This window comes from Macadamia integrifolia, unplaced genomic scaffold, assembly GCF_013358625.1.
Source record: "Macadamia integrifolia cultivar HAES 741 unplaced genomic scaffold, SCU_Mint_v3 scaffold281, whole genome shotgun sequence".
Lineage (NCBI taxonomy): Eukaryota > Viridiplantae > Streptophyta > Magnoliopsida > Proteales > Proteaceae > Macadamia > Macadamia integrifolia.
Window position 1 is genome coordinate 112,243 of NW_024868978.1, and position 25,247 is coordinate 137,489.

General features: G+C 38.6%; 1 protein-coding gene across 2 annotated transcripts in view; it reads right to left on the reverse strand.

Moving 5' to 3' along the window:
* Positions 1-25,247, reverse strand: part of LOC122067282 — a 132,809-nt gene that overhangs the window by 70,462 nt on the left and 37,100 nt on the right. For both annotated transcript variants that reach the window (XM_042631115.1, XM_042631116.1), the window contains exons 8-9: positions 7,697-7,766; positions 1,662-1,724 (exon numbers count right to left, since the gene is read on the reverse strand). In XM_042631115.1, coding sequence (XP_042487049.1) covers positions 1,662-1,724; positions 7,697-7,766 — 133 coding nt within the window. The remainder of the gene's footprint in view (positions 1-1,661; positions 1,725-7,696; positions 7,767-25,247) is intronic.

Consider the following 25,247-nt stretch of genomic DNA (forward strand, 5'->3'; position numbering starts at 1 on the left):
GCAGATCACATCATAGTTGTCACTAAGGCATTGGAAGGGTGCTGACAAAGCGCCCCAGACGTGAAATATATGACTAATATGTAATATAAAATTATCATTTTATATAATTCTGTTTTTATGCAACATAGAAACCGTATCAATGCAATATGTTATAATTATACAAGTAAAAAACCTAAGATGAGAAAAGTAACATCTAATAAACAAATCATAGGACATAATATAACAATATTCGTTAAAAAAATAAAAAAACATAAATCAATGTAAATGTGTCAACAAGGCATGTTGTCGCTTTGGACCCAAGAAAGAGCATAAACGACTAGGCATTGCCTCAGGAAAAGCTTGCATAGAGAGAGAACACTGGTTGTATAAACCCTAATCTTCAATCCACTGTGTAGCATGTATGTACTAAACAGCATCAATATAAGAAACACTAATTTTCATATTCTCGCAAGTAGGGTTTCATTGCAAACACGGCAGCATCAGTTGCTGGGAACCACAAGGAGGAAGAAACCCTAGAAGAGTCTCCAAAATAGAGAAGAATGATTACATTACTGATTGCTTTTTGCTCTGATACCATGTAACAATATCACGAATAAGAAATCAGTATCTGCATGTGTGGAGAAGGAGAAGAAGATGGGAAGAGGAGAAAAGAAAACAAAGAAACACATGGCCAGATCAGAATAGCCAAACTGTGACCCCCCAATTCTTATGTCCAACATATTATGTGTGTTAATACAAATAAGTACAGACGTGTATGTATAATTACACATAAGCCTACCAATAAGAAATATGTGAATAAAACTACTCTTATCCTGTGGCACACATTATAAACAAGATTACACTAACAGAGTTAATTATTTATGGCACATAAGTACTTCATTCATAAGAATAGTATAATAAATATGGAAAATTTTCTCTCAAGAACAAGCCTACAAAAATAGATGGATGGCCACACCTAATTGTGACAAGTGGAAGGGTGATTCAATCATTCACCCTCACATATATGTCCATGCATCCCTCAGTTGTCCAAGCATTCATTCTTACACCCTTCAAGCAGTCCTTAATTATTCAATACTTTAGATTGCGACATGGCTAACTCCTTTTAAGATGGAACTTGACAACTAGGGACCTTAGGGTCTATCTGTCCACAAAATTTCAGCTTCATCCAACCAGCCATGTGGCAGAACTAGTTGCTCGGCCACCTATTTACATAGAAATTCCCGTCGAGAGAAACTCATCCTAAATACATATAACTAAAGCACACTTGCATGAAAATCAGGCTGGGCTTAGGCCAGACCAGAACCAGGGCCTCAACCCTAAGCTGGCCCAGAGGCTGAAAATCCCACAAATCCCACCCAAGTTTCAGGCCCCAGTTGCAACACTAAAGGGAAACCACAAAGGACTCATTAGCAGAGAATTGTTTTGGTTCTTCCAGGAGAAAATGAATCAGCCATGGCCCATGTTGATCAATGATATTTGTACTCCACTATGTTTTTTCCTGATCAGAAAGCATCCAGATATGGAACCATCCAAAAACGAATTAAAGTTTAGTATCCACACAACCAAAGTAGACCTTAATAATTATGTACAAAGTTCAAGCTGAAAACACAGAAAAGTAGAAAAATTAAAATATTTGGCCAAAGTAACATATCACAACTCACTTCAAGAGCAACTGGATCCTTTGGGGAGTTTCCAAGTATTGCCTCATATTCATGCAGCCTGGTCTGACAAAAACAAGAAAGCAGAGGCATCAACAAAATTCCATATTGCCTCAATTTCACTCAGCACTAACAATTGGCAAAACATAAAACTGAAATTTTGACGTAACAGTTTTCAGTATTAAACAGAAATGGTTACAAAGAAGCAATATTTGAAGTATTGGTATTGGAAATCTGGTTTTAAAAGACATATAGGAGAGACTCTAAAAGAGATGCTGGATACATTTGGAAATGGAGGAATAAGGTTAGGATACATGCAAAACTACTGCTTTTAAGTATAACACAGCATAAATAAGCAACAAATAATAATATCCAACAAATATCAGGTTCTCTGTCTTGGCGACATCTTTTTTATACTAGTCTTCAATGGCACGGGCAATATCCCTTTATTAGTAAGTAATAAGAAGCAATTAAGCAAGAAGACTTCAAAAGGAAATACCTATTTTTGTATTAGAATATATGCCTAAACTAAACTGTGAAGGTCTAACAACAACTGCCTAACACAGTTGGTGAGGGAGTGGTGCACTAAGCCCCACACTCACCAGGAGGTTTCGAGTTCGAGCCTCCTGGCTGTTACCTTTCCCCTCGTTCTATAGTGTAAAGGTCCAAACCATGCAAGATACATATAAGTTCAAACAAACTAAACATACTAGTAACTAATAAATATATACATTAGTCTTCCCCCCCACCCCCCGCTGGTCGGGCTTGTCTTTGCATTAGTTTGTTTTTGTATTTCTTGTTCCCCCTGGGCTGGCTTCTCCTTGTCGGCTTAAGCCTTCCCCCCCCCCTCCCCACTTTTCCCTTGTATATTCTCTCTCCTTGGTAATGAATTATTTATTCATCCGAAAAAAATAAATATATACATATTAACTAAGTACAGTACTATCAAACAAACCTTTAGTAACGTGTAACTATTAATAATAAATGCTTCCCAACAAATATAATTATGTATTATATAGATCACAAATCATTCAAGATGATCCAAATCTACCTAATTATGCAATTTTTTTTTCAATTTTAGATCATTTCAAGAGAATAACAAACCAAATATATCCCTATTTATGCAATTTTTTTAACTTCCATACAAATTCAAAGGATTGCAAACAATTAAACAATTCACAAATCATTCAAGAAAATCAAAGAACATATATTGACTTTGATGCGGAACCGGAGTTCAAAAACCCTGTTCAGTTCACTTATGGGCCCACCCAACCAATGAGTAACTCAATTGAGTTAATAATGGAAATTCCGAAAATAGAACAAACATTTCAATAGAGGTGACAACTTGGTAATCAACAGAATTCTTTAGGTGCTATTGGGTCACTTAATAGAAAAGGATATAATGGGGAAGAAGATTTATTATAAGGGGACAAAATTGGAAGAGAAGATAAAGTACGGATAAGATAGAATAAATGAAGATAGGAGGGGCAATTTAGGGAAAACAAGTGAAGAGGAGTAATTATATCAAAGAGGGGAAGAGTAACGTGGGGTTGTCTTCTTCCTTGCAAAGAACAAAACTAGCAGAGAACTGGTTGGAGTCAAGACGAGGTAACTCCCTCACAGGACTTCCGGTCGACCAAGAAATTGGGCTGGAGAATCGTAACTCATTGCGCTTTCAAGCGTAAGTGATGGTTCTCCTAAAGAGCCAACAAATCAACAGTTTCAGAGTTCTGAAACTGAGCCTTACAGTGATGTTATGCCCAGGCCTGCAACTGAGGTTCGATCCTGTGATGAGAGGAAATTCTGGAACCAGGGTTTGGTTGGTTTAGGTCACCTAGGGTTTAGGTCACCTAGGGTAGAGAAACCTTCACCACAATTTCAGGCTCAGGCAATCTGGTATGAAAGTATGGTAAGCTTTCTTCTCTGCCAAGTAGCACCGCCCAGCAAGGCATTTCAGCAAAGAAATTACAGAAAGACAGAGAAAGACGGAAGAAGAGAAGGATAGAGGAGATTGCACAAAGAAGAAGGGGGGGGATTCTTGCAGGGAAGAAGAAGAGAATAAGAGAGAGAAGGGAGGGGGGAAGAAGCTCACACACGGCCACACAGGCACTTCACAAACTTAATTCTCAATTCATTCTTCAATCTTCTCTCTATTGTGCCCGTCGCCTACATATAAATAAAAGGAAACCTATTCTAGTAGGAAATAAACTAAAATTGGAAACACGATAAAAAATCCTACTCTAATCTACCCAAGCAGGAAGAAAAGGAAATAAAAGATCACTCATAGTATCTACCCAAAAATAACAGAGAGATAACAATATTATTCCCAAAATAAATCCTAAATTTCCTAGAGTCCTACTAGATTCTAAAGATCAGTTAGACCCGGTTCTTGGTCTAGGTTCACAAACGGGTTCAGGTCGATCCATCGAAGCACTCTTGCATCAAACTTGCTTATGTAAAATCATAGATCATTTGAAAACCACAAAATCACCATACTTACACTATTTTCTAATTTCCTAAAATTGGAGAAATTTTCAATATTCTGGAAATCATGGGAGTCATAGATTCACGCAAGAAAGCATATATAAATTATTTACAAAAGATATTGCAATTTGAGTTGGGATAAGGTAATGATTGTTGTTGTCGTTGTATTGCAATTAAATAAAAAAATAAAAAATTCCAAAATTGCACTATTTTATTTTGGGATGAATTCTGAAAATAGATGCACAAATCCATGGTTCTTTCAACAATAAATGCATAGTTCTTGGTCAGTTTTCAGTTCAAAAGCGATGGAAAAAACAAGAAATGAGGAAATTAAAAATATTCAAGCAAAAAACATACATATTTTTCAACATAAATCAACCCACAGCTTAGTTGCTGGCTTCTACTTCAACGAGCTTTAATGCAAAATTCTGCTCATTTGATGAACAAGCCTAGGTTATTTTTTTTAGCATGGATGGGACTCATACTTGGATTTTGGCCAAAAAAAATAAGAGAAGGAAGGAGTTTTCTTTCAAAACAGGGATTTATGGGTTTTGGCAACATCCATTAGTGTATCATTCCGTATTATCGGTCCATATCAGTACCGTATTGGTCTCTATCAGGTCGATACAGTTCTATACATGAATTTTTTGTGTATTAGTTCTGTATTGTATCATAAGCAAGCTTCAATCTACATCCCGATTTCAAGGCCAGTTTCGACCATGGCCAAAACCGATATATGCCAGGTTTCAACCAAATCCTGGTTGAAACCTAGTACTTTTTTGGGGCAAACTTGAAGCCTATTTTTTCAGGCTCAGAAAATGGTTTTTTCTTTTTCTCTAAATTTTTGTGTGCTGCCTATTTTTAAAATTTTACACTTATTTCATGATTTAGTTTCACAAAATAACCACCCAAAATGGTACTTGTGGTTTGGACTCATGTTCGCTAGTGTACGCTGAATGTTGTTGTACACTAGCCCTACTATACACACTAACTACATATAATTTAGCTATTGGAAATTTAAATTTTGCAATTAAAACAATCAAAATATACATTACGTTAGGGAAATAGATGCATGCAAATGCAACACACACCACTCAACTCCATGTATAGTTTCCCGATGGGTCCATTCCACTACTTGTGCATGATTGAATAAATCGTAGCCACTTGGAATGCATCAAATATGTATCCCATGACATGTTTTGGACCCAATTGTGATAGTCCATTATTTCCCACCTATAAGGCACCATCATCAGCATATCCCAACCTAGGGAATTGGCTTGCTGAGACTGAAACTAGGTATATCGGCAAAAATTGTTGACTTCGATATGAGAAGATGTTGTCAACGAAAGATGACCCACCGTCACCCACCTCCATGCTTGGTGTAGGGGAATGAACTAGAAGATCCACCATAGCCACCATACCCTCCAAAAGCCAAACAAGTGCTCTCGAACGATGGTCCACCACCATATCCACCAAACACAAGAGCTGAATTGATGCTCTCAAAGCCACTATCAACATGATGTGCTGGACTGGGGCTCGCTCCTGCGAAGGATAGTGCATGTCAATGCCTAGTTCCTCTAGTCTCACCCAAATTCATGGCTTCCAGTGTACTAGAAAAACTCAATATATTCATGCACATCCCATCTACCTCCTCCTCATGTCTGAACTGCCTGCATGGACCTCAAGTGTAGCCTCTCACGGTACGTGCACTGTGATCTTCATCATGTGTGGCATGATCAAATTGAGCCTCCATCGTGAATCTAACGGGCACTGGCACTAGCTCTGAATCCTGCATCATATGGTCTTCCTAACGTAAGGCTGCTAATCTATCAACATCGTCATAACCACTAGCACCACCACCATCATCATGGCCCTAAGTTGGGGAAGGTGTGTGAGTGTTGTTCGAGGAACGCGACCACTTTTTTTCATCATCATCTCGTCAGGCTGAGGCTCAAATGGATGCCATGTCCGTGAGCATTGAACTTCACTAGTTCTAAGCTATGCATGTCTTTCCTCACTACTTCTCCTAAAGTCATTTTAGGCCTATCCTTGGCTCTTTTAGCTCTTTCAATGTGAATCAAATCACCCCTCCATACTGGAGCAATCAAAGGCCTCCATTGCATATATGCCCATGTCACCGCAAATGACTTTTTCGAAATTATCATGTAACGGGGATACTCCTAAAGCTCAAATTTGTTTGTTCCTTATTTTATCTTTTCTTACTTATCAATCATCCATCTTGACATCCTCATTTTAGCTCCTTTAAGTTTGTTTATATCTTGTTTCTTGCCTACCCAACATAAATGACAAAGAGATGATAGTGAGATGCTGCCAACAAACACATCCAACAGAGCTATTAACTTGCCCAGCAATAACCATGACTCCTTCCAGTTACTCCATTTCTTGGCTTGCACACATTAACAATTCCATTAGGACTTCAGCGGTAAATAAAAAGAGCATACCCAGTGCACAAGGCTCCTGCCACTGCTGAGTCTGCGGAGGGTCATACTGTATGGAACCTTACCTTTGCTTCGCAGAGAGGCTGTTTCCTGACTTCAACCCATGACCACCAGGTTGCAATGGAGCAACCTTAGCATTGCTCTGATTTACTAGCCGCAGCAAATGAGAGTAAATATATTAAATGAGTGTCTTCAGCAATATTCTGTATCTGACTCAAATTTTAGACAACTGCAGATCCGAACGCTCCAGAAGGTAGTAATAGGGAAATATTCATGAAGTTTCAGCAGTTTTGATCAGAGGAGAATTTGAGCAGCTCCGTCGCCTAAATGATTATCTCATAAGACCACAATAAGATAATAAGGGGTCTTTTATAATAGCATTTTCTGGGCTTATTGGTCAATGTGTTTCCATAATAGTTGAGCTGATAGTGGCTATTAAAGGACTGAAGATATCAACTGACAATGGATGGCAGCATCATTGTTGAAGGGTACTCTCTGCTAATGATCAAAAGGCTTCAATCTTTTCAGAGTGGGCCTTGGTGATGAATACACTTGATTACAAAAGATAAAAAAATTAAAAAAGCTAGCTTTTTGTGTTCCCATGGGAGTTTTCCATTCGTACAAAGGAAGTGCTCTGCTAATCTCCAAGCCGATAAGCCTGCTTATTGGAGGGTGAAATGACAGTGCTTGCACCTTTTTTTCTTTGGGGGGGAGGGGGGGTGTTTGGGGCTAACAGAGAGTCCATGTACTTAAGTCCTTATCCTGGTGTTAAGCTTCTCTTAGGGTTCCTGGCTTTGGTCTGATGTTGTTTTTGTTGTTTTTGCAAAAGGGAACCCACAAGGAGACCATACGCATTTGGTGTCATTTCAGTGGTCTTTGAATTTCAGTAAGAACTATATGCATAGATTATTGATAACTTGAAGTTAAAATGGCTTGATCCACAAGCATGCAGACCATGTTCTCAAAAAAAATTTAAACTCAATTGTGCTTCAAACTGATAGAGCACCCTGTCACTTTGACCGCATAAAATAAATGCAAATACAGAAGTTAAAACTTAAAAGTCAGAATGGCTGGTCAGTTCACCATCAATTTTACCTTAAGAGTTGTCTTCTCTTCTTCCGTAAGTTTCTTTTCAACCACTGCAACTTCCTCAGTGGGATTAACACTAAAAAAGGAAAAAGACTATACCTTGATCAGAGAACATGTATGTGTAGAACAAAATGCATGATACAAGGGCTCAAACAGTTGAAGAAAACAAAAGAAAAAATACAGAAGACAACATTTCAGCCTGGAAGGATGACATGGATTAAAATAATATAAATTAATCTTTCATTCAGAAATGCATAAAATGGGGGTACAAAGGATAAATAATTAAAAATAAATAAATAAATAAATCATGGACTTGAGGATAACTTTATGAACTGTTCGTTATGCTATGTTTGTTTCAACATAAAACAGGTGGAAGAAAAATTTCTAATCATAAAATAAGAAATGATCAAATTAGAGCTGACTTGGGAGTAGCCCCGACACAAGATAAACTACGAGAAATTTGTTTGAGGTGGCATGGCCATGTTCAATGGAGACCTTTAGATGTTCCAGTATGGAGGAGTGATCATTTAAAGTATCATTATCGTGTATCGCATCGATACCCACCGATACCAATACGATGCAACATGGACCAATACTCTAAACTTTATATATAGTAACCTTTTAAAGATATTAATACATGTATTGATGCGATACAATACATATCGATATCCACCGATACTGATATGGTATGGCTGATACAATATATGATACAATATGAACAGATACTTTAAACCCTGGAAGTGATTTGATTCATATTGAAGGAGCTAAGAGAGCTAGGGGCAGACCTAAAATGACTCTAGGAGAAGTGGCGAGGAAAGACATGCATAGCTTAGGCCTTACATCAAGTATGATCTTACATAGAGCTGATTCGAGGGTAAGGATCCATGTAGTCAACCCCATTGGAGAAGGCTGAGTTGTTGATGTTGTTGTATAGTTTGCTTAATCTGAAGTAAAAAAAATGGAAATAAACTTTTACAGTTGGACATACTATTTCATGTCCAAAGATTTGAAATATAATAGGGAAAGTATAATACTTATTTTTCTTTCACTTTCGGACATTCTAACTTAAAAGCTAAAACAAATGAAATCTTAAAAGTAATTCTATCAGAGCTTATGACAAAGAGCTTATAATTGAAAGTCACAAAACTATCCAAGTTTAATATCGCTCCATGTGTTTCCTTTTGGACTGTTGATTGAAAAACATCGTGTAACTAGCTACAATCTACAAGTCAATTTTTTGCGCCAAATCAACTGTATGGCCCAGCTACATCACAAAGTGCTTGTAGACTCCAAATTACCATGTGAGTAAAGGTCAGTGTCTAGAGTCTAGGCAAAACAACCACGTTTTCTGGTGCCATTTAGCTACCATCTCACAGAATTGAGCCCATCCAGCCAAATTTCACTGGAAAGGCTACCTATATATGGGTACATGAAAAAAACCTTTGATTGCACTTTGCAGATATATCAATATTATTAGGTAGTAGCCAAATAATTCATCATATTTTTCTCTCCTTTGAAGGCTCAAAGTAAATTTGAACAAAGAAGAAGATAATAAAGCCAGAATAAGAGTACAACACTACAACAAGTGATGTAGGAAAACCTCGCATGCAAACAGAAAAAACGAAAAAGACTTGATGATACGAAAGACAGAAAAGGGCAAAAAAACCACAATGAAAGCAAATTGGGAAAAAAAAGAATTACACAATAGGTAAATAAAACCCTCAATTTGAGGGGTCATTTTTATCTTTTCATTTAAGTGAGGGAGATAGTGGGCATACAACCATTGGCAATCAAAATCAAAGTTAGGATGAAGTTGAAAAGAGAGATGCCAGAGAATGATTTTTGGCTTACCGAATATAGAGACACCACTTTATTTATAGATGGAGAATGATTATTGTTAACAGAAAAACTAAGGTAGAATGTTTGAATGACCAATGAGATCAGTCAAGCTTTTATTTATTATAGAGGAGCATAGAAACAAAAGAGAGAAAAATTACAAGGATGCCACCCTCTCTAGCTGACTCTCATAAATTAGAGTCGGTGGGAGGGGAAAAGCCCAAGAATGCCCTTACAGCATCCTTAAGCACCTATTCTAACACTCCCACTCAAGCAAGGGTTAAAGTATCGGTATCGGTCGCCGTATCGGTCGGATAAAATTAAAATACATATCGGAGGGTATCGTATCATATCGGAGATACGCTAAGATACGCTAAAGATAAGCACATGAATGGATATGAAACACTTTTTTATACACTTTTGCATTAAAAAATTTATTAAAAAAAGCCACTGATAACATGTATTATGCATAAACACTAAATTGAGGGTATCAAACTAAGAATTCCAAGGTTTGTAGTTGCCCCATAAATGTAAAATCCTTGTTCCCAACCTTGATTTCCACTTTAGTCAAAGAAAAATATGGCTGGCAACAACTTTGGAACAAAAACCCCTCAAAAAATCATGTTTTTCCTGAAAAATGACCCATCTTGGCCATTATATGACCGTAGCGCACTGTATCGGTATGGTACGATTAAGTATCAAAGTATCGATATCGATAGCCATATCGGTCGGCCAAAATTAAGATACGTATCGGAGGATATCGTATCGTATCGGAGATACGCTAAGATACGCACATAAATGAATAGGAAACACTTTTTTATACACTTTTGCATAAAAATTTGTTAAAAAAAGCTATTGATAACATGTATTATGCATAAACACTAAATTGAGGGTATCGTACTAAGAATTCAAGGTTTGTAGTTGTCCCATAAAAGTAAAATCCTTGTTCCCAACATTGATTTCCACTTTAGTTAAAGAGAAATATGGCTGGCAGCAACTTTGGAACAAAAACCCCTCAAAAAATCGTGTTTTTTCTGAAAAATGACCCAACTTGGCCATTATATGACTGTAGAGCACTGTATTGGTACGTATCGTACCATATTGGTATGTATCGACCGATACATACCAAAATGTACATTTCACTTGATTTTATTTTTTCCATAGAGTATTGGTACGTATCAGTGTGTATCGATGAGTATCGTATCGTATCGGTGGTGTATCGGTGAGTATCGATATGTATCGTATGATACGTATCGATACGAAAGGGTTTTAAAAATTCTATATATCGTATCGGGAAGGGCCGATACAGTACTATACACACCGATACTTAAAACCCTGGGTACGATACGTACCGATACATACCAAAACATACATTTCACCTCGATTTTATATTTTCCATAGAGTATCGATACGTATCAATGCGTTTCGTATCATATCGGTGGTTTATCGTAGGATATATATATAGATACGAAAGGATTTTAAAAATTCCATGTATCGTATCGGTCGATATGGTACGATACTTACCAATACTTAAAACCATGCACTCAAGTTGGAGCATAGATGTCACACATATCCAACTTAACAATGATGAAACAATTTTCCTCCTAATCTCTTAGTGAACAAAACAGCTAACTGGTCATCAGACTTCACAAAAGGAACACAAATTAACTCGGCATCTAACTTCTCTTCGATGAAGTGTAAGCCAATCTCGTGCATGGTACGATCATGCAGTACTGAGTTGTGGGCAATACTGATACTAGCATTGTTATCACAGTAGAGCAAGAACACAAATATCCTCTAGTAAGTTGTGTAACCAAGACAACTCACAAATCCCTTGTGCCATGGCACGAAATTTTGCTTCAGCACTGGATCTAGCCACCATATTTTGCTTCTTGCTGCCCCAAGTGACAAGGTTCCCACCCACGAAGGTACAATAACCTGAGATGTATTTTCTTTCAGGGAAGCCAGCCTAATCAGCATCTGTATTGCCACACCTTGCTTTCTCTAGCAAAGGTATGCAACACTGGACACGGTAAGGTGTCCAGTCAGCCTGTTTCCCCAGGATCACAGACTAGGGAGTAATAACCATAACACACCACAAACTACAAATCACATACATAACAGTCCGGTATATATAATTCCAGTGTTTGCTACATGATAAAACATAATTTACAATTACAGTTGACTTCCAGCTCATTACCAGAATTATTTACAATATTGCCCATCACATTAGTGTTAATATATACATCAGAGTATTTCTACATAGTGGAAAATGTACACAAAAAGGGATTCCTACATAATCAGTAGGTCACTCAGAAGATCTGGCCTCTGAAGGCACAATTGTCACAGCCACAATCATCCGTACTCTGTCTCAACCTCTAGGACACTGGCCAAAAGGTCCATGGATTAGTGCCGATAATCAGTAGAACACCGGTCTCGTCATCTAGGAGGATAAACAAAATGGGGTGAGCACGACATCTTAGTTGTAGAATCCCTTAAACCTAATATGGACTTACAGTACGCAATATAACCACTGGCAGAATCGCCTTATTGCATTGTATGCCGCCTTATATTTTTTCCCCTAATTTATGCCAAATACCATTTAAGTTACTTAAGATATTATTCATAAATAAGTAAATACCCCATATTTGAATCCAATAAAAATAGTTTAAAAATAAAATTCCAAAGGATAAAAAGTCAACCCCCCGGTCCAAGAACAAAAACTGGATTTTTGGTTGTAGGGCGATTTTCAACTTTTGAATGCTAAGGTTTTTCGCAATTTTGAAAATTTTATAAATCTGATCATAGTAGAACATTACTAAAAACCAAAAGTCTAGTAAAATAATGTTTTGTTTTGATGTCAATAAAATTATTTCCATTCAGGCAATTTAACAGCATTCGCACACTTTAAAATAAGTTTGACCAGAACATAACTTTGTCATAACAACTCAGATTTAAGTAATCTTAGACTTGTTGGAAAGCTAGTTTTGTATTATACCTAATACAAAAAGTCTCATCTAAAAATAAAATAATTTGACTAATAAAACTTATTATAGAAGAAGAGCATTTCTTTAAATGTCAACAAGTCATACCGATTTTTTATGACTTGATGTGAGTGTGACTATGTTGATTTTTTTAACTTGATGTTGCTTAATGTTGATTGGTTTTTTATGTAATAGGGTGTATATTATAACATACAAAATAACTTTAGAAAATAGGGGGAAAAAATAACATATAGGTGATTTGATCGCCATAGCGGGCAATTCACCGCCAAATCGATTAGCCACCCCTCCACCGCCTTGGGTCACCATGACGCCGTGACAACTATGCACGTCATACTCAGTGAGTGGGTATGGGCAGGCAAGCAAACACAATACAAATGATGCAATGCATCCTTCACACCTTATATGATACTTATGGATTCATTTAAATTACACTACTTCCTAGTCCATTACTAAGTCTGCAAAAGTGGTATAGTGCTACGCAACGTAGGTGGTAGCACTACGTTGGGCTCCAAGGATATAAGCTCGTTGCAGGCAAGAGTTAGCTAGTCTCGGAAAGAACCTCGGTCCCTTGGGTAACTCCTAGGTTAGTAACCCCAGGAAGTCAAGTGTACAGTACGTCATACCCTACTATTATCCGTCTCTAGGTACGTCATCCCCCGAAAGTGTACTACTGATTAGGTAGCCACGGGTTGGGATTAGTCAGTACCTCACCCCTACTGACAAGGGGTTATAGTACTCGAGTGGCAATAAATCCTAACCCACAAACCTTCTATATGATGCACTTCAAAACATCAATCATTCATACCACACACAATAATTTTCTGAGCACTCACTCATGTCCCATCTTACCTGTCTTACCTTTTCTAGCTTCCAGCTTCATAGTGTTAGTAACAGACAAATAATATGCACATAACAATATGCATGAGGAACAAGCATAAATTAAAATAAATAAAACACTCTGTAAAATAAGTCAGGCACCCACTCAACTTGTTTCTTAGATCCCCGTGCGATAGGTTCCCAAATCAGATTTACGTCCTCACCGCCGATTTTCGTTCCTAATTCATAGTGTATTTATTATGAATAATGTGTGGTCAACATTGACTTGCTTATATCCCACAAAAGCCATTGCCTTGTTAAATCTCCGAAGCCATGCTCTAGGTGATTGGTTCAACCCATAAAGGGGCATGCTTTAACTTGTAGACCTTACCTTGAGTCCCATCACTAGAGAATCCTAGTGGAATATCTATATAGACTTCTTCATCAAGCTCTTCATGGAGGAAAGCATTCTTCATATCAAGTTTTTGGAGATCCCATCCCAAATTTACAGCACACGAGAGAAATACCCTTACTGTGGTCAGTTTGGCAACTGAAGCAAATGTCTCCTAGTAATCGGTCCCATATGTCTGAGTGAACCCTTTAGCCACAAACCTTGCTTTGTACCTGTCCATTGTGCCATCTATCCTCTATTTAACCACACATGCCCACTTACAACCAACTGGTATATTCCTTAGAGGAAGAACCACAAGTTCCCATGCAACATTCTTTTTCAGGGCATCCATTTCTTCCACCATTGTTGCCTTCCATTTTTCATCTACAAAAGCTTCATACTAATTTTGGGGAATACGAACAAAAGAAAGAGAAGACACAAAAGCATGATAGGAGGGAGAAAGGGATATAAGAAACAACATGGTATATGGGATGTTGGGTACAAGTTCTAGTGCCTTTCCTAAAAGCAATAGGATTTTCAAGAGAAGAAATTATACCTGATGAAGAGTCATGCTCTAGAATAGGCTTTGGATCCCAGGCTGGCGAGGGATGTGCAAAGGTGTTGTACTGAAGGTGGTGGTCAGAAGTTGCTTATTTCTGGTGTAGCCCTTACGATAGACCTGAAGGTTTGATCATCAATCTGCCTCTAAAATTCACCAATGGTCTTCTAAACTGGATTCATCTCCCCCTAAGTTGGAATAATAATCTCTGTTACACTCTCCTCCTGAACAGGAGCACTATCAAAGGATGATGGATACACTGATGGAGCACTATTAGAGGAAGGTGGATACACTAGTGGAGGAAGTACAGTCAAATCTTCACTATCAATACTAGACTCCCTTTGAAGAGGTGGCGAGGAGTAGTAGCCAATGGATTAATTAACCATAACATCCATAATTACCATAGTATGCCTAGTAAGAGTATGGTTCAAAATCTCATCGAGATCTCAGTTATTTCGTGTTTGTTTCTTTTCTTTTTTTTTTTAACCGAGATGAGATGGCCTACGAATTACGAAAAGGACCATATCTCAATCGATATTTCGGTATCTCGGCCGAAATATCGGTACCGTTTCGGCGAGATACCAAAATGACACCACCTTAAGCCTATAAATACCTCATTTCGTTTGGAGGAGTCAAAATTTCGACCCCAACTCATCTGTTTCAGTGAAATTTTGGCTCCTCCTTGCATTTGAACACAAATTTACTCTATTGCCCTCTAATTAGCGACATCATCACACCAATTGCCTTTGAGTTCACTCCAACTTGAAGATTTACACATTTCAAGCTTTGGAAAGGTAAACTACTTTCCCCAAAACCATTTTTTTAAAATAGTAACATAAATACATGTTGGATAGGGCTAGATTTTTTATATGTTAGACACTAAAGGCTAATCTATGACCTCATGGAGTCGAATTTTTTTTTATTTATAAATATCTTTTTTTAATTTTCTGGTTTAAAAATGCATTTTCCATCAACATAAATTGTATCTTTTATGGTAAATATAGCTTTGGTGGACTACATTCGATTCTTCTCTCAGAATATGACGTGGCATGCATTTGTGGTGCAGTCAGAGGAAAATGCACGTCGACTCCATCGTACTAGGCATGGAATCCAATCAGGTTGTCATAGTTCTTTCCAGTAGATAGTCATTATGATTAGTGTTGTATAACTAATATATTTGGGACTTGGGATATTGCCATTTAGGACTTTGAAATTTATGAGTAAGACGCTCAGTGGATGACTTTAGTTGGGACTTAGGATATATCCAGTTGCATAGTATATTACTCTAGTACTCTAAATATTCTTTTTTTATGAATAAACAAATTCATTACCAAGAGGGAGAGAATATACAAGGGGGGAGAAGGGGGGGAGCTAGATCATGCTAGCAAACAAGGAGAAATAAAGAAAACAAAATACAACCAATAGATCCAAAGCTAGATCAGCCAAAAGCAAACCAACAACCCAAAAGGGAGGAAGCAACAAAAAAGGAGGACACAAGGGGGGGCTAGGCATGAGGAATGGTGTCAACTTGGAGGTTCCAAGAGGCAATGATATGTCTGTTCTTGGGGGAACTGGGAACAGGCTTGAGGGGAACGGATTGGATTTTGGAGGTGACATCAAAGGAGATAGCTTTCCAAATCTTATTAAGAGAGCGGGATTTGGACGACCATCTACGGATGTTTCTCTCCATCCAGATATGGTTGATAGCAGCAGAGAAGGCCAATTTTCCAACAATATCATAGATATAGGATCCAGAGATGGTCAATCCATTATTTATCAAAAGGAAGAATAGGTCTCGGGGAAGGCCAGCATTTAGAGAGAACCAAATTCCAGACGGAGCTAGAGAGGGGGCAGGAGAAGAAGATGTGGGGTATGTCTTTAGAGTCGTGGGGACAGACGCAGCAGGAAGGGTGATGCAAACATGGTTCGAAATCTTTCGTCGAAATTTCGGAATTTCGGTAGTTTTTTTTCACCGAAACGAAACTAGGCACGAAATAAGAGTTGTACAAAATTTCAGTATATTGGCCGAAATTTTGGTACCGTTTCGGTGTGTACAACCCAAATGTTATAAATACACCATTTCGACGAGACAGTCAAAAATTTGAAGGAAATTTCGACTGTCACTGTTGTCTCAGTGATTTCGATTCAAGGAGCCTATTTTGAAGGAAAAACACTCCTTCCATCTAATTAGCCACATCATCACACTTTTTGACTTCCATTGGACTCCTATAAGAAGATCTCTACATTCAAAGCTTAAGGAAGGTAAAGTTCTTTCTCTAAAACCATTTTTTTTAAATAGTACATAAATACTTGTTGGATGCTTGTATATTTGTTATATGATAGACATTAGAGGCCGATCTATGACATCAAGGAGTCGAAATTTTTTTTTTTGGTACATAAATATTTTTTTTATTTTTCTGATTTAAAAATTTGTTTTCCATTAACATAAATTGTTACTTTTTATGATAAATATTGTTTTGACGGTTGTCAACTATATATATGTTAGTCATCAATGGATGTTCTACGACTCCATCGGAGTGAAATTTTTTTTCCAGCCGGTAATTATTTATATTAATTTTCAAAAAATATAAATAATTTTAAAAATAGGGAAAAATTCTGTTTTGATTTTAAAAGTAAAAGAAAAATAGGAGATTAATATTAAAGTGTTTTGGAGCGTACTATATGCTTGTTATGTTATAACAACTTTGATTTTGTTGTATTATGTCATTAAAATATTTTTTTAAATTAATTAAAAATTATTTTATGTAAAAAAAATATATATAAGCAGCTACTATATACTTGTAAGTTAATAATGGCATTCTTTTTTCTATGCATCATCATCAGGGTGATATAAAATGGCTAGAGGAGGCGACGAGGAACGTGGGAGAAGAGGGAGAAGAGGGAGAGGAGGTGAGGGACGTGATAGTAGTCGTGATAATAGAGAGATTGCTTAGAAACACGGAGTGCCGATTGATGGCGATAAGAGCCATATAGAATGCAACTACCGTCATAAGAGGTTTATGGGTGATGGGGGCACAAGACTTAAGCAACATCTAGTTGGAAATTTCTCAGATGTGGCCAAATGCAATGAAGTGCTTAATCATATTGCCAAGGCCATAGCTGAAGACATGAAGGGGGAAAAAGAGAAGGTGAAGATAGAGTTTGAGGAGGCACTACATGCTCCCGTGCATCGATATAATAATGATAGTGATGATGACAATGATGACCTGGTGTATGTGCCTGATGACATAAAAACTGAGCAAGAGGCTAGAGATTGACGGCAGGGGCAAGCATTAAGCCAACAGAGTCTTCATGAGGAGATGGAAAGGCATAGACATGGAGGCGCTGGTCCATCTAGAGCAAGAGGTAGTGGATCTTCATAGATCCTTTTGCCCTTGAGGAGATCACAGAATACAAGGGCAACCCAACCTCCACCTCCACCACCAGTGGTTCCACCTCGTGTGAACCCCGTTCTATAATAGGATCCCCGGGAGTACAGGAAAAAGGGTAGTAAGCAGCGTAAGATAAAGGGGATGTGGGGAGACATGAAGGCTTATGTTGGGGAGGTTGTGTCTTAGTGGATGTTATTTCATAGCATCCTAGCAAACGCCACCACAGTTCCCTATTACCAGCCGATGCTTGATGCTGTGGCTGAGGCCGGTCCAGGGCTAAAGGGGCCAACTGCATATGAGGTGATGAATGTATATTTGCCTAAGGAGAAGGCTGAGTTAAAAGCATATATTGATGAGTTAAAATTTATGTGGAAAAGCTATGGGGTAACCATAATGTGTGATAGTTGGATAGGGCCCACGAGAAAGTCCATCATCAATTTTATGGTTCATTCTGATGGTAGAACCATTTTCTTAAAGTCTATTGGTGCATCCAAGGAAAGAAAGGATGCAAAATATATTTACAAGCTTTTGAAGGATGTTGTGGAAGAAGTTGGAATACAAAACGTTGTTCAGATTGTGACTGACAATGGAAGTAACTACAAGAAGGCTGGAATTAAATTGATGAACAACCTAGATTCCAACTCTTTTGGACTCCTTGTGCAGCACACTGCATTGAACTAATATTGAAGGACATGGGGAAACTAAAAATTGTGCAGACTGTGGTTGAAAGGGCTAGGCAAGTGAGCACATTTGTCTATAATCATGGGTTTTCATTAAACCTACCGAGGGAGAAGTGAGAGGGTGACTTGGTCAGGTCCGGTCTCACAAGATTTGCAACCAACTATATTGCACTCCAGAGTTTTGAATCCAAGAAAGTTGGTCTTTGATCTATGTTCGCATCTAAGGAGTGGTTTGGTTAGAGGGAAGCAGGATCAGTTGGTGGTAGGGAGGCATAGGCAACCATTTCATTAGAGGAGTTTTGGACACAGTTGGGTAAAATGGTTAAAATCTTGGCACCAATTGTTGGCGTGTTAAAGTTGGTGGATTTTGTTTTCAAACCCACCTTGTCAAGCCTGTGGCTGCTATTGCAATGATGAAGGAAAATGTCTATGCTGCGAACCCACGTGGAAGTAGGAAATTTGTGGAAATAATAGAAGACCGTTAGGAGCGCTAGCTTTCACATCCGTTGTATAAGGCTGGTAAGCAAAGCTAAAGGCATTCTTTTATGTGATACAAAAATGCATTAATGTTAACATTGACAATAACATGTTTTGTCACATTTCAACATACTATTTAAACCCTAGGTATCAGTATAGCAAGAGACTTGCATTGGATCCGGATCTTCTAGAAGCAGTGAAGCAGGTGGTTGCCAAGTTGCAATCAAACCCCGATCTACAAGCCAAAGCCAATAATGAGGTTAGTTTTGTACTACTATTACTATAAGAATCTAAATTTCAATACAATGGTTGTTAACTAAGGTCCCATTTGTAAATTTGTTATAGACAAAAGAATTCAGGGATGCATTAGGCAGCTTCAGGGCTCCCGCCGCATATGCGGGTTGTACGAGTATTGATCCTGGTATGAAATCCAAATTTTAGTATGTTACTTATACAAATGTAAAGTGTTTTGGAACATAAATAATCTGTTACACTTGTTGCAACTTATAATGCAGCTGAATGGTGGGTGTTGTATGGGGGTTTGTCGTCGGAATTGAGGAAGATTGCCATCAAAGTACTCTCCCAGACATGTTCTACATCTGTTTGTGAGAGAAATTGGAGCACATTTTCACTCATCCATTCGAAGAGGCAGAATCGATTGGGTTCACAACGTTTGAATGACTTGGTGTATGTGCATTATAATATGAGACTGAACGCATAGGTCAGGATAATAATAGGGTCCAGATTGAGCTGGCTGATGTTTTCCAGATCGACTCAGATGAGGAGGATCCTCTAGTGGATTGGGTGAGGGATAGAGGCGATTTGTTGATGGATCGGCCGAGAGGTAGGCTGGACCTATATCTAGTGCGAGAGATGGCGGTCCATATTGATTATATGGCTACAAATGGAAGGATACATTCACAGACCCCTCGACCATTCGAGCCTGCAGCTAATAGGGATGATGATGATGACGAAGATGATTGGTCCATTTCATTGGGTGGTCGTACCCACACCCAGACTTGGACACAGCCACATACACAGACATAGACACAAGGTGATGGTGATGATGGTGATGACGATGGTGATGGTGGTGGTGACGGTGATGATGGTGATAGTGATGGTGATGGTGGTGGAGATGGAGAAGGTGATGAAGAGGGTGATGATGGTGGCGATGGTGATGGTGATGACGATGATGATGGTGATGGGGGAGGTGGTGGTGATAGATTTGAAGGAGTTTGAGAGCAGTATAAGAAGGCTGATCCACAGCCGGAGCCGGTGCGATTCACAGGGGAGAGTCAGTTTGAGTATACCACACAAGATTCTAATCAAGGTGCACGTCCATCAGGTGGAGGGAGGAGTTTATGTTACAATAGAGGGCCTCATTGCTGATTCGGTGAAGGGCAACGAGATTGTATGGACATTGATAGTCTATCTACTTCTATTGGCGGAATGAGTTTGAGTGGAGGGGATAGTCATCCGGACAGTGAGAGTGGAAGGAGTGGGTAATGGCATGCCCCATTATTTACTGGAGGAAGCACCTGGTCGCAGTATCATGGACCTTATAGTCAATTCACTGGGATGGGGCATACATCTGGTTCATCCATTCCTAGTAGTAGTACTGACTATGGCTCTCAGACCCAGTCACATGATAGTGGCTTTGTGGACAGTTTATTCTCATACCCAGCCAACCCGTACATGTTGTCGGAACCATCAATTGACGGTAACTCAGTGGCAGGTTCTTCTTCATATTATGGTGGTGATACGTACCCTCGGATAGGTTACCTTTAGTATGTAGATGACTCAGTATTTTTGGCAGTTGTGGAGGACTATGTTTGATTCCTCTCTCAAACTATGACGTGGCAAGCATTTATGGTGTAGTCAGAGGAAAATGCACGTAGACTCCATCGTACTGAGCGTGGAATCCAGCCAGGCCTACATAGTTCTTTCCAATAGATAGTAAATACTACAAGGCCATTATGATTACTATTGTACTACTGTGTAAGTTACATGCTCAGTGTTTGACTTTAGTTGAGACTTGTGGATTAGAAAGTCGCATAGTATACTACTCTAATACTTTAAATATTAACTAACTAATGTTGATGTATGTTTAATAATGGCTAAGATGCATTATTTATTTGTTTTACTATCATATTGCATTTATATCTTGTTCTAGCAATGAAGTAGGTACAATTTCTAGAACAGTTCGACGGTTGCTGCCAAACAAAGGTACAACTCTAAAACAATGTCATTTTCTAATATTTTTGCATTTTTATATTTTTAGCATGTTTATTAACCTTAAAATAGGCTATCCACCAAGTTTCAAGTCAAAATACCAACATTTGACCACTGAAACAGCCAACCGAAACAAAAAAAAATTCATTTTGGCCGAAATCTCGCCGAAATTTTGGTATTTCGATGGTCATAAACCCACCGAAATACCGAAACGAAACGAGATCTCGAACCTTGGATGCAGATTTGAAGACCTATTCTAGGAGGAAGAAGAGGGTCGACCCTAGGGGCTGAGGGTCGACCAAGGCTGATTACTTAGCCCATGGTTTGGGCTATTGATGGGGATTTTAGTTTCTAAATTAGTTTCTAATTTCAGTCTATTGTTAGTTTCTAATTTCAGTCTATATTTAGTTTCTAATTTGATTAGTTTACAATTTCTGTTTTTAGCAACTACATGTTAGTAGTTTTAGTAACTTTGAGTTTCTATTATTTGTAAACAATCACCCCATCATTATAAATAAAGAAGGGCTCATACACAATGCCCACGATTTGAATTAATGAAAGTTTACAAGCCGTTGTTGCCGCTAGCCTCCACAAGGGTTTTTCCTTGTGTCTGATCAAGGTATAGGGACTGGTGTCTGATCCAGTTGACACTCTGCGGCGAGAAGTCCAAGTGGATCCTTATTCTCTTCTGGTTTTCTTATTGCTATTGTTATTCTTCAGCATCTCAGGTAAGTGAACTAATCTTCTTTAAGTTTCTAATCTGAGAATTTTCCCAGAATTCCATAAGCATCTACCAACCCTATTGGGCTATCTAGCCACCTGATTGACTTCCAATTTGGGTCGAGTGTTACCCTTGCTGGCAGGAGGGTTCGATCCAAATCCTATACTCATCATGGTTCAAGAACTCGAGCGAAACATGCGAAATTTCACATGTTTCGTAGGTATCGAACCAAGTCAAAACGAAACCTTAGGGGATTTTAAAAAATCACCTATTTCGACCTGGTTTCGACAGGTCAAAACAAAGGAAATTTCGACCTTCTCTCGTGCATTTTTTCTCCCAAGTGTGGGAAACTTGGGGAAACAGTGGAGATTTTCATTTTTTGGCACTTATTTATGCCAAATATCATTTATGTAAACATTTATTTAAGATATTATTCATAAATAAGGAAATACCCCTATTTGCATCCAATAAAAATAATTTAAAAATCAAATTCCTAAAAGATAAAAAGTCAACCCCCCAGTCCAAGAACAAAAACTGGATTTTGGTTATAGGGGCGATTTTCAACTTTTAAATGCTGGGGTTTTTCTCAATTATGAAAATTTTATAAATCCTGTAATGTTAAAACATTGCCAAAAACCAAAAGTCCGGTAAAATAATCTTTTATTTTGATATCCCTAAAATTATTTTCATTCAGGCAATTTTAACAACATTCGCACACTTTAAAATAAGTTTGACCGGAGCATAACTATATCATTACAACTCAAATTTAAGTAATCTTAGACTTGTTGGAAAGCTGGTTTTATGTTATACCTAATACAAAAAGTTTCATGTAAAAATAAAAACCATTTGACCACTCAAACTTATTATAGAACAAGAGCATTTCTCTAAATGTTGATTCTTTATAACTTAATGTGACTTAATGTTGATTTTTTATGATTTGATGTGGCTAAATGTTGATTTTAATGACTTGATGTGGCTTAATGTTGATTTTTTATGATATAAGGTATATATACTTACTAAATAATATTAAAAAAGATAACATGCGTGCCTTGAGGGTAGTGAGTCACTACTTGGATGGAACCGCCTAGACACTCTACTTGGAATTGAATCACTACTTTCGAGTGTTGAGTAATTGAGTCACTACTGTTCAGTGTTGATAGATAACTGTTGATGATGTAATATTTTTATCTATTTTGGATCATTTGGATTATGTTATATGTTTTGATGCAGATTGTAGACTATATATAGTTATTATGTAGTAAAGTTTCAGAATTTAAGCCAACAAGTCAGCGCAATGATTATCAAACCTTTGGTTCACCACACAAGTAAGACTTTATATGTTTTTTTTATGAAACTAATGATGTGAATGTGTTAGAAATGTTTAAAATGGGTTATAAATAAAAAATCAGACAAAAAAAAAACACTGTGTGGGGGTTAAAACCTAAGTTTCCACCATACCAGAAAAAATTCCCCAGTATCCTTCAAATTTCCCAAGTTTCCACCGAAATTTCGGGCTCTCCAGAGGTCGAAACCTAGTCGAAACCCAATACCGTGAACCTTGATACTCATCAGACCAGGGATTAGACAGATCTGAAGTTTTATCTAGTTCTGGCCGATTGTGTTTCTGCCCAGATTTAAGGTCTGGTTTGACTTCCCTATTCCTATGGTATTTTGTTATTATGGCTTATTAATACTCTATACCTGCTGCTGGTTAGTCCTATTGTTTGGTGGAACATCTGATTTTAGAAACTCCAATTTCTAGGTTTGAAAATTCTGATTTACAAGGACTGTTCGACTCTTTACTTCTGGACTGTTGTTTGCTGCCTATCTTTGGGTGATTATTGGTTGTTCTTTGGTTTAAAAGTTCCTGCAAATTGAGACTTGGTTAGACCCCTATCCTAGTCTACATTAAAGGGGAGACAGGGATTTGGCGGTAGATAAGAAAGGCTTGGGTAGGAAGGCAATTGGAGAAACATATCCAAAGAGTAAGGGAGTGGCGGGGAATGTGGCCTTTGAACCAAACAAGGTTACGCCAAGAAACCACAGGAGTAGAGGATCGAATGAAGGACCAAGCTAAGGCAGATGAGAAAATCCCATTGGATGAGTGAATCCAGGTGCATTTATCATCTCTACCTCGTTGGCCAGGAGGGAGAGGAGGAAGGGAGGACCAGAGGTCTAACAGGGGAGGAGCTGAGTGAGGGGGGGACCAGCCAAGGGGGCATAATGTTGGAGACAGTAGCGGATTTGGAGATGCCAAAGGAGTAGATGGTCCTAAGGAACTCCAAGGAGGCAAGGATACCAGTCGGGTGCCAAGGATCTATCCATAAAGAGGTGGTTTGACTATTACCTATGGAGAAGGAGATGGCATTAAGGGCTAAGGGACGGAGAGAGGATTTTCCTCCATATCCAAGAGCAGTCCTGAGGAATAGGAGAAGTCCAGATGGAATGGTGCTTGAGGAGGTAGGAATGGATCCAGTCAACCCAGATGCTCTGCTGCTCGGAAGCAATTCTCCAAATGAGCTTGAGGATCCCAGCAGAATTGACATCTTTTATCCGCCTAATACCAAGGCCTCCTTCAGCTTTGGGGAGACAGGCCTTACTCCAGCTGAGAGGATGAAGAAATCTGAAGGATTCTGCTCTCCTTTCCAGAGGAAGGAGCTGAAGATGCTTTCAATGGTCTTGATTGTGACAGAAAGAAGAGAATACACCCCGAACTAGTAGATGTATAGGGATTGAAGCACAGAACAGATGAGGGTTAGACGGCCTGCATAAGAGAGCAGTTTGCCTTTCTAGAGCTGAAGCTTCTTATGCAGGTTGTCAAGTAAGGGGGAGCAGTGATGAGAGGAGAGCCTAGAGGAGATAAGGGGAAGACCAAGGTACTTAACTGGAAGGGAGCCCAGGGAGAAACCTATCAAGCCAAGGAGAATATTTTGGGAGTCAGAGGAGACTCCAGAAAGGAAGAGGTTAGACTTGAGCAGATTAATATGGAGACCAGAGAGAGACTCAAAGGATCTGAGAGAGTCCATAATGGTGGAAATGGAAAGAGGACCAGCTTTGGAGAAGATCATGATGTCATCAGCAAATGCAAGGTGGGTGAGATGATGGGATTTGCATAACAAGGAGCAGAGGGCAACAATGAGATCATTGAGGCTGAGATCATCGATATAGTCATTAAAGGAGTCAATTGCATGATGGTCAATGGGATTACCTCCGTGCTTCTCATGACTGAAACGAATGACATTGAAGTCCCCTGCAACACCCCAAGGCCTGGAATCCGTGAGAGGACTAAATGAGCAGAGATCGGTCCAGAGGGAAGATCTACAAGGGCAAGATTATGGGCGTAGATGATTGAGAGGCAGCAAATGTGAGCCCCAGAGGGGTGGGAGATGGATAGGTGGATGGCTTCAGCGGAGGAGGAAATAGCATTGATGAGAAGGGAATTGGGGTC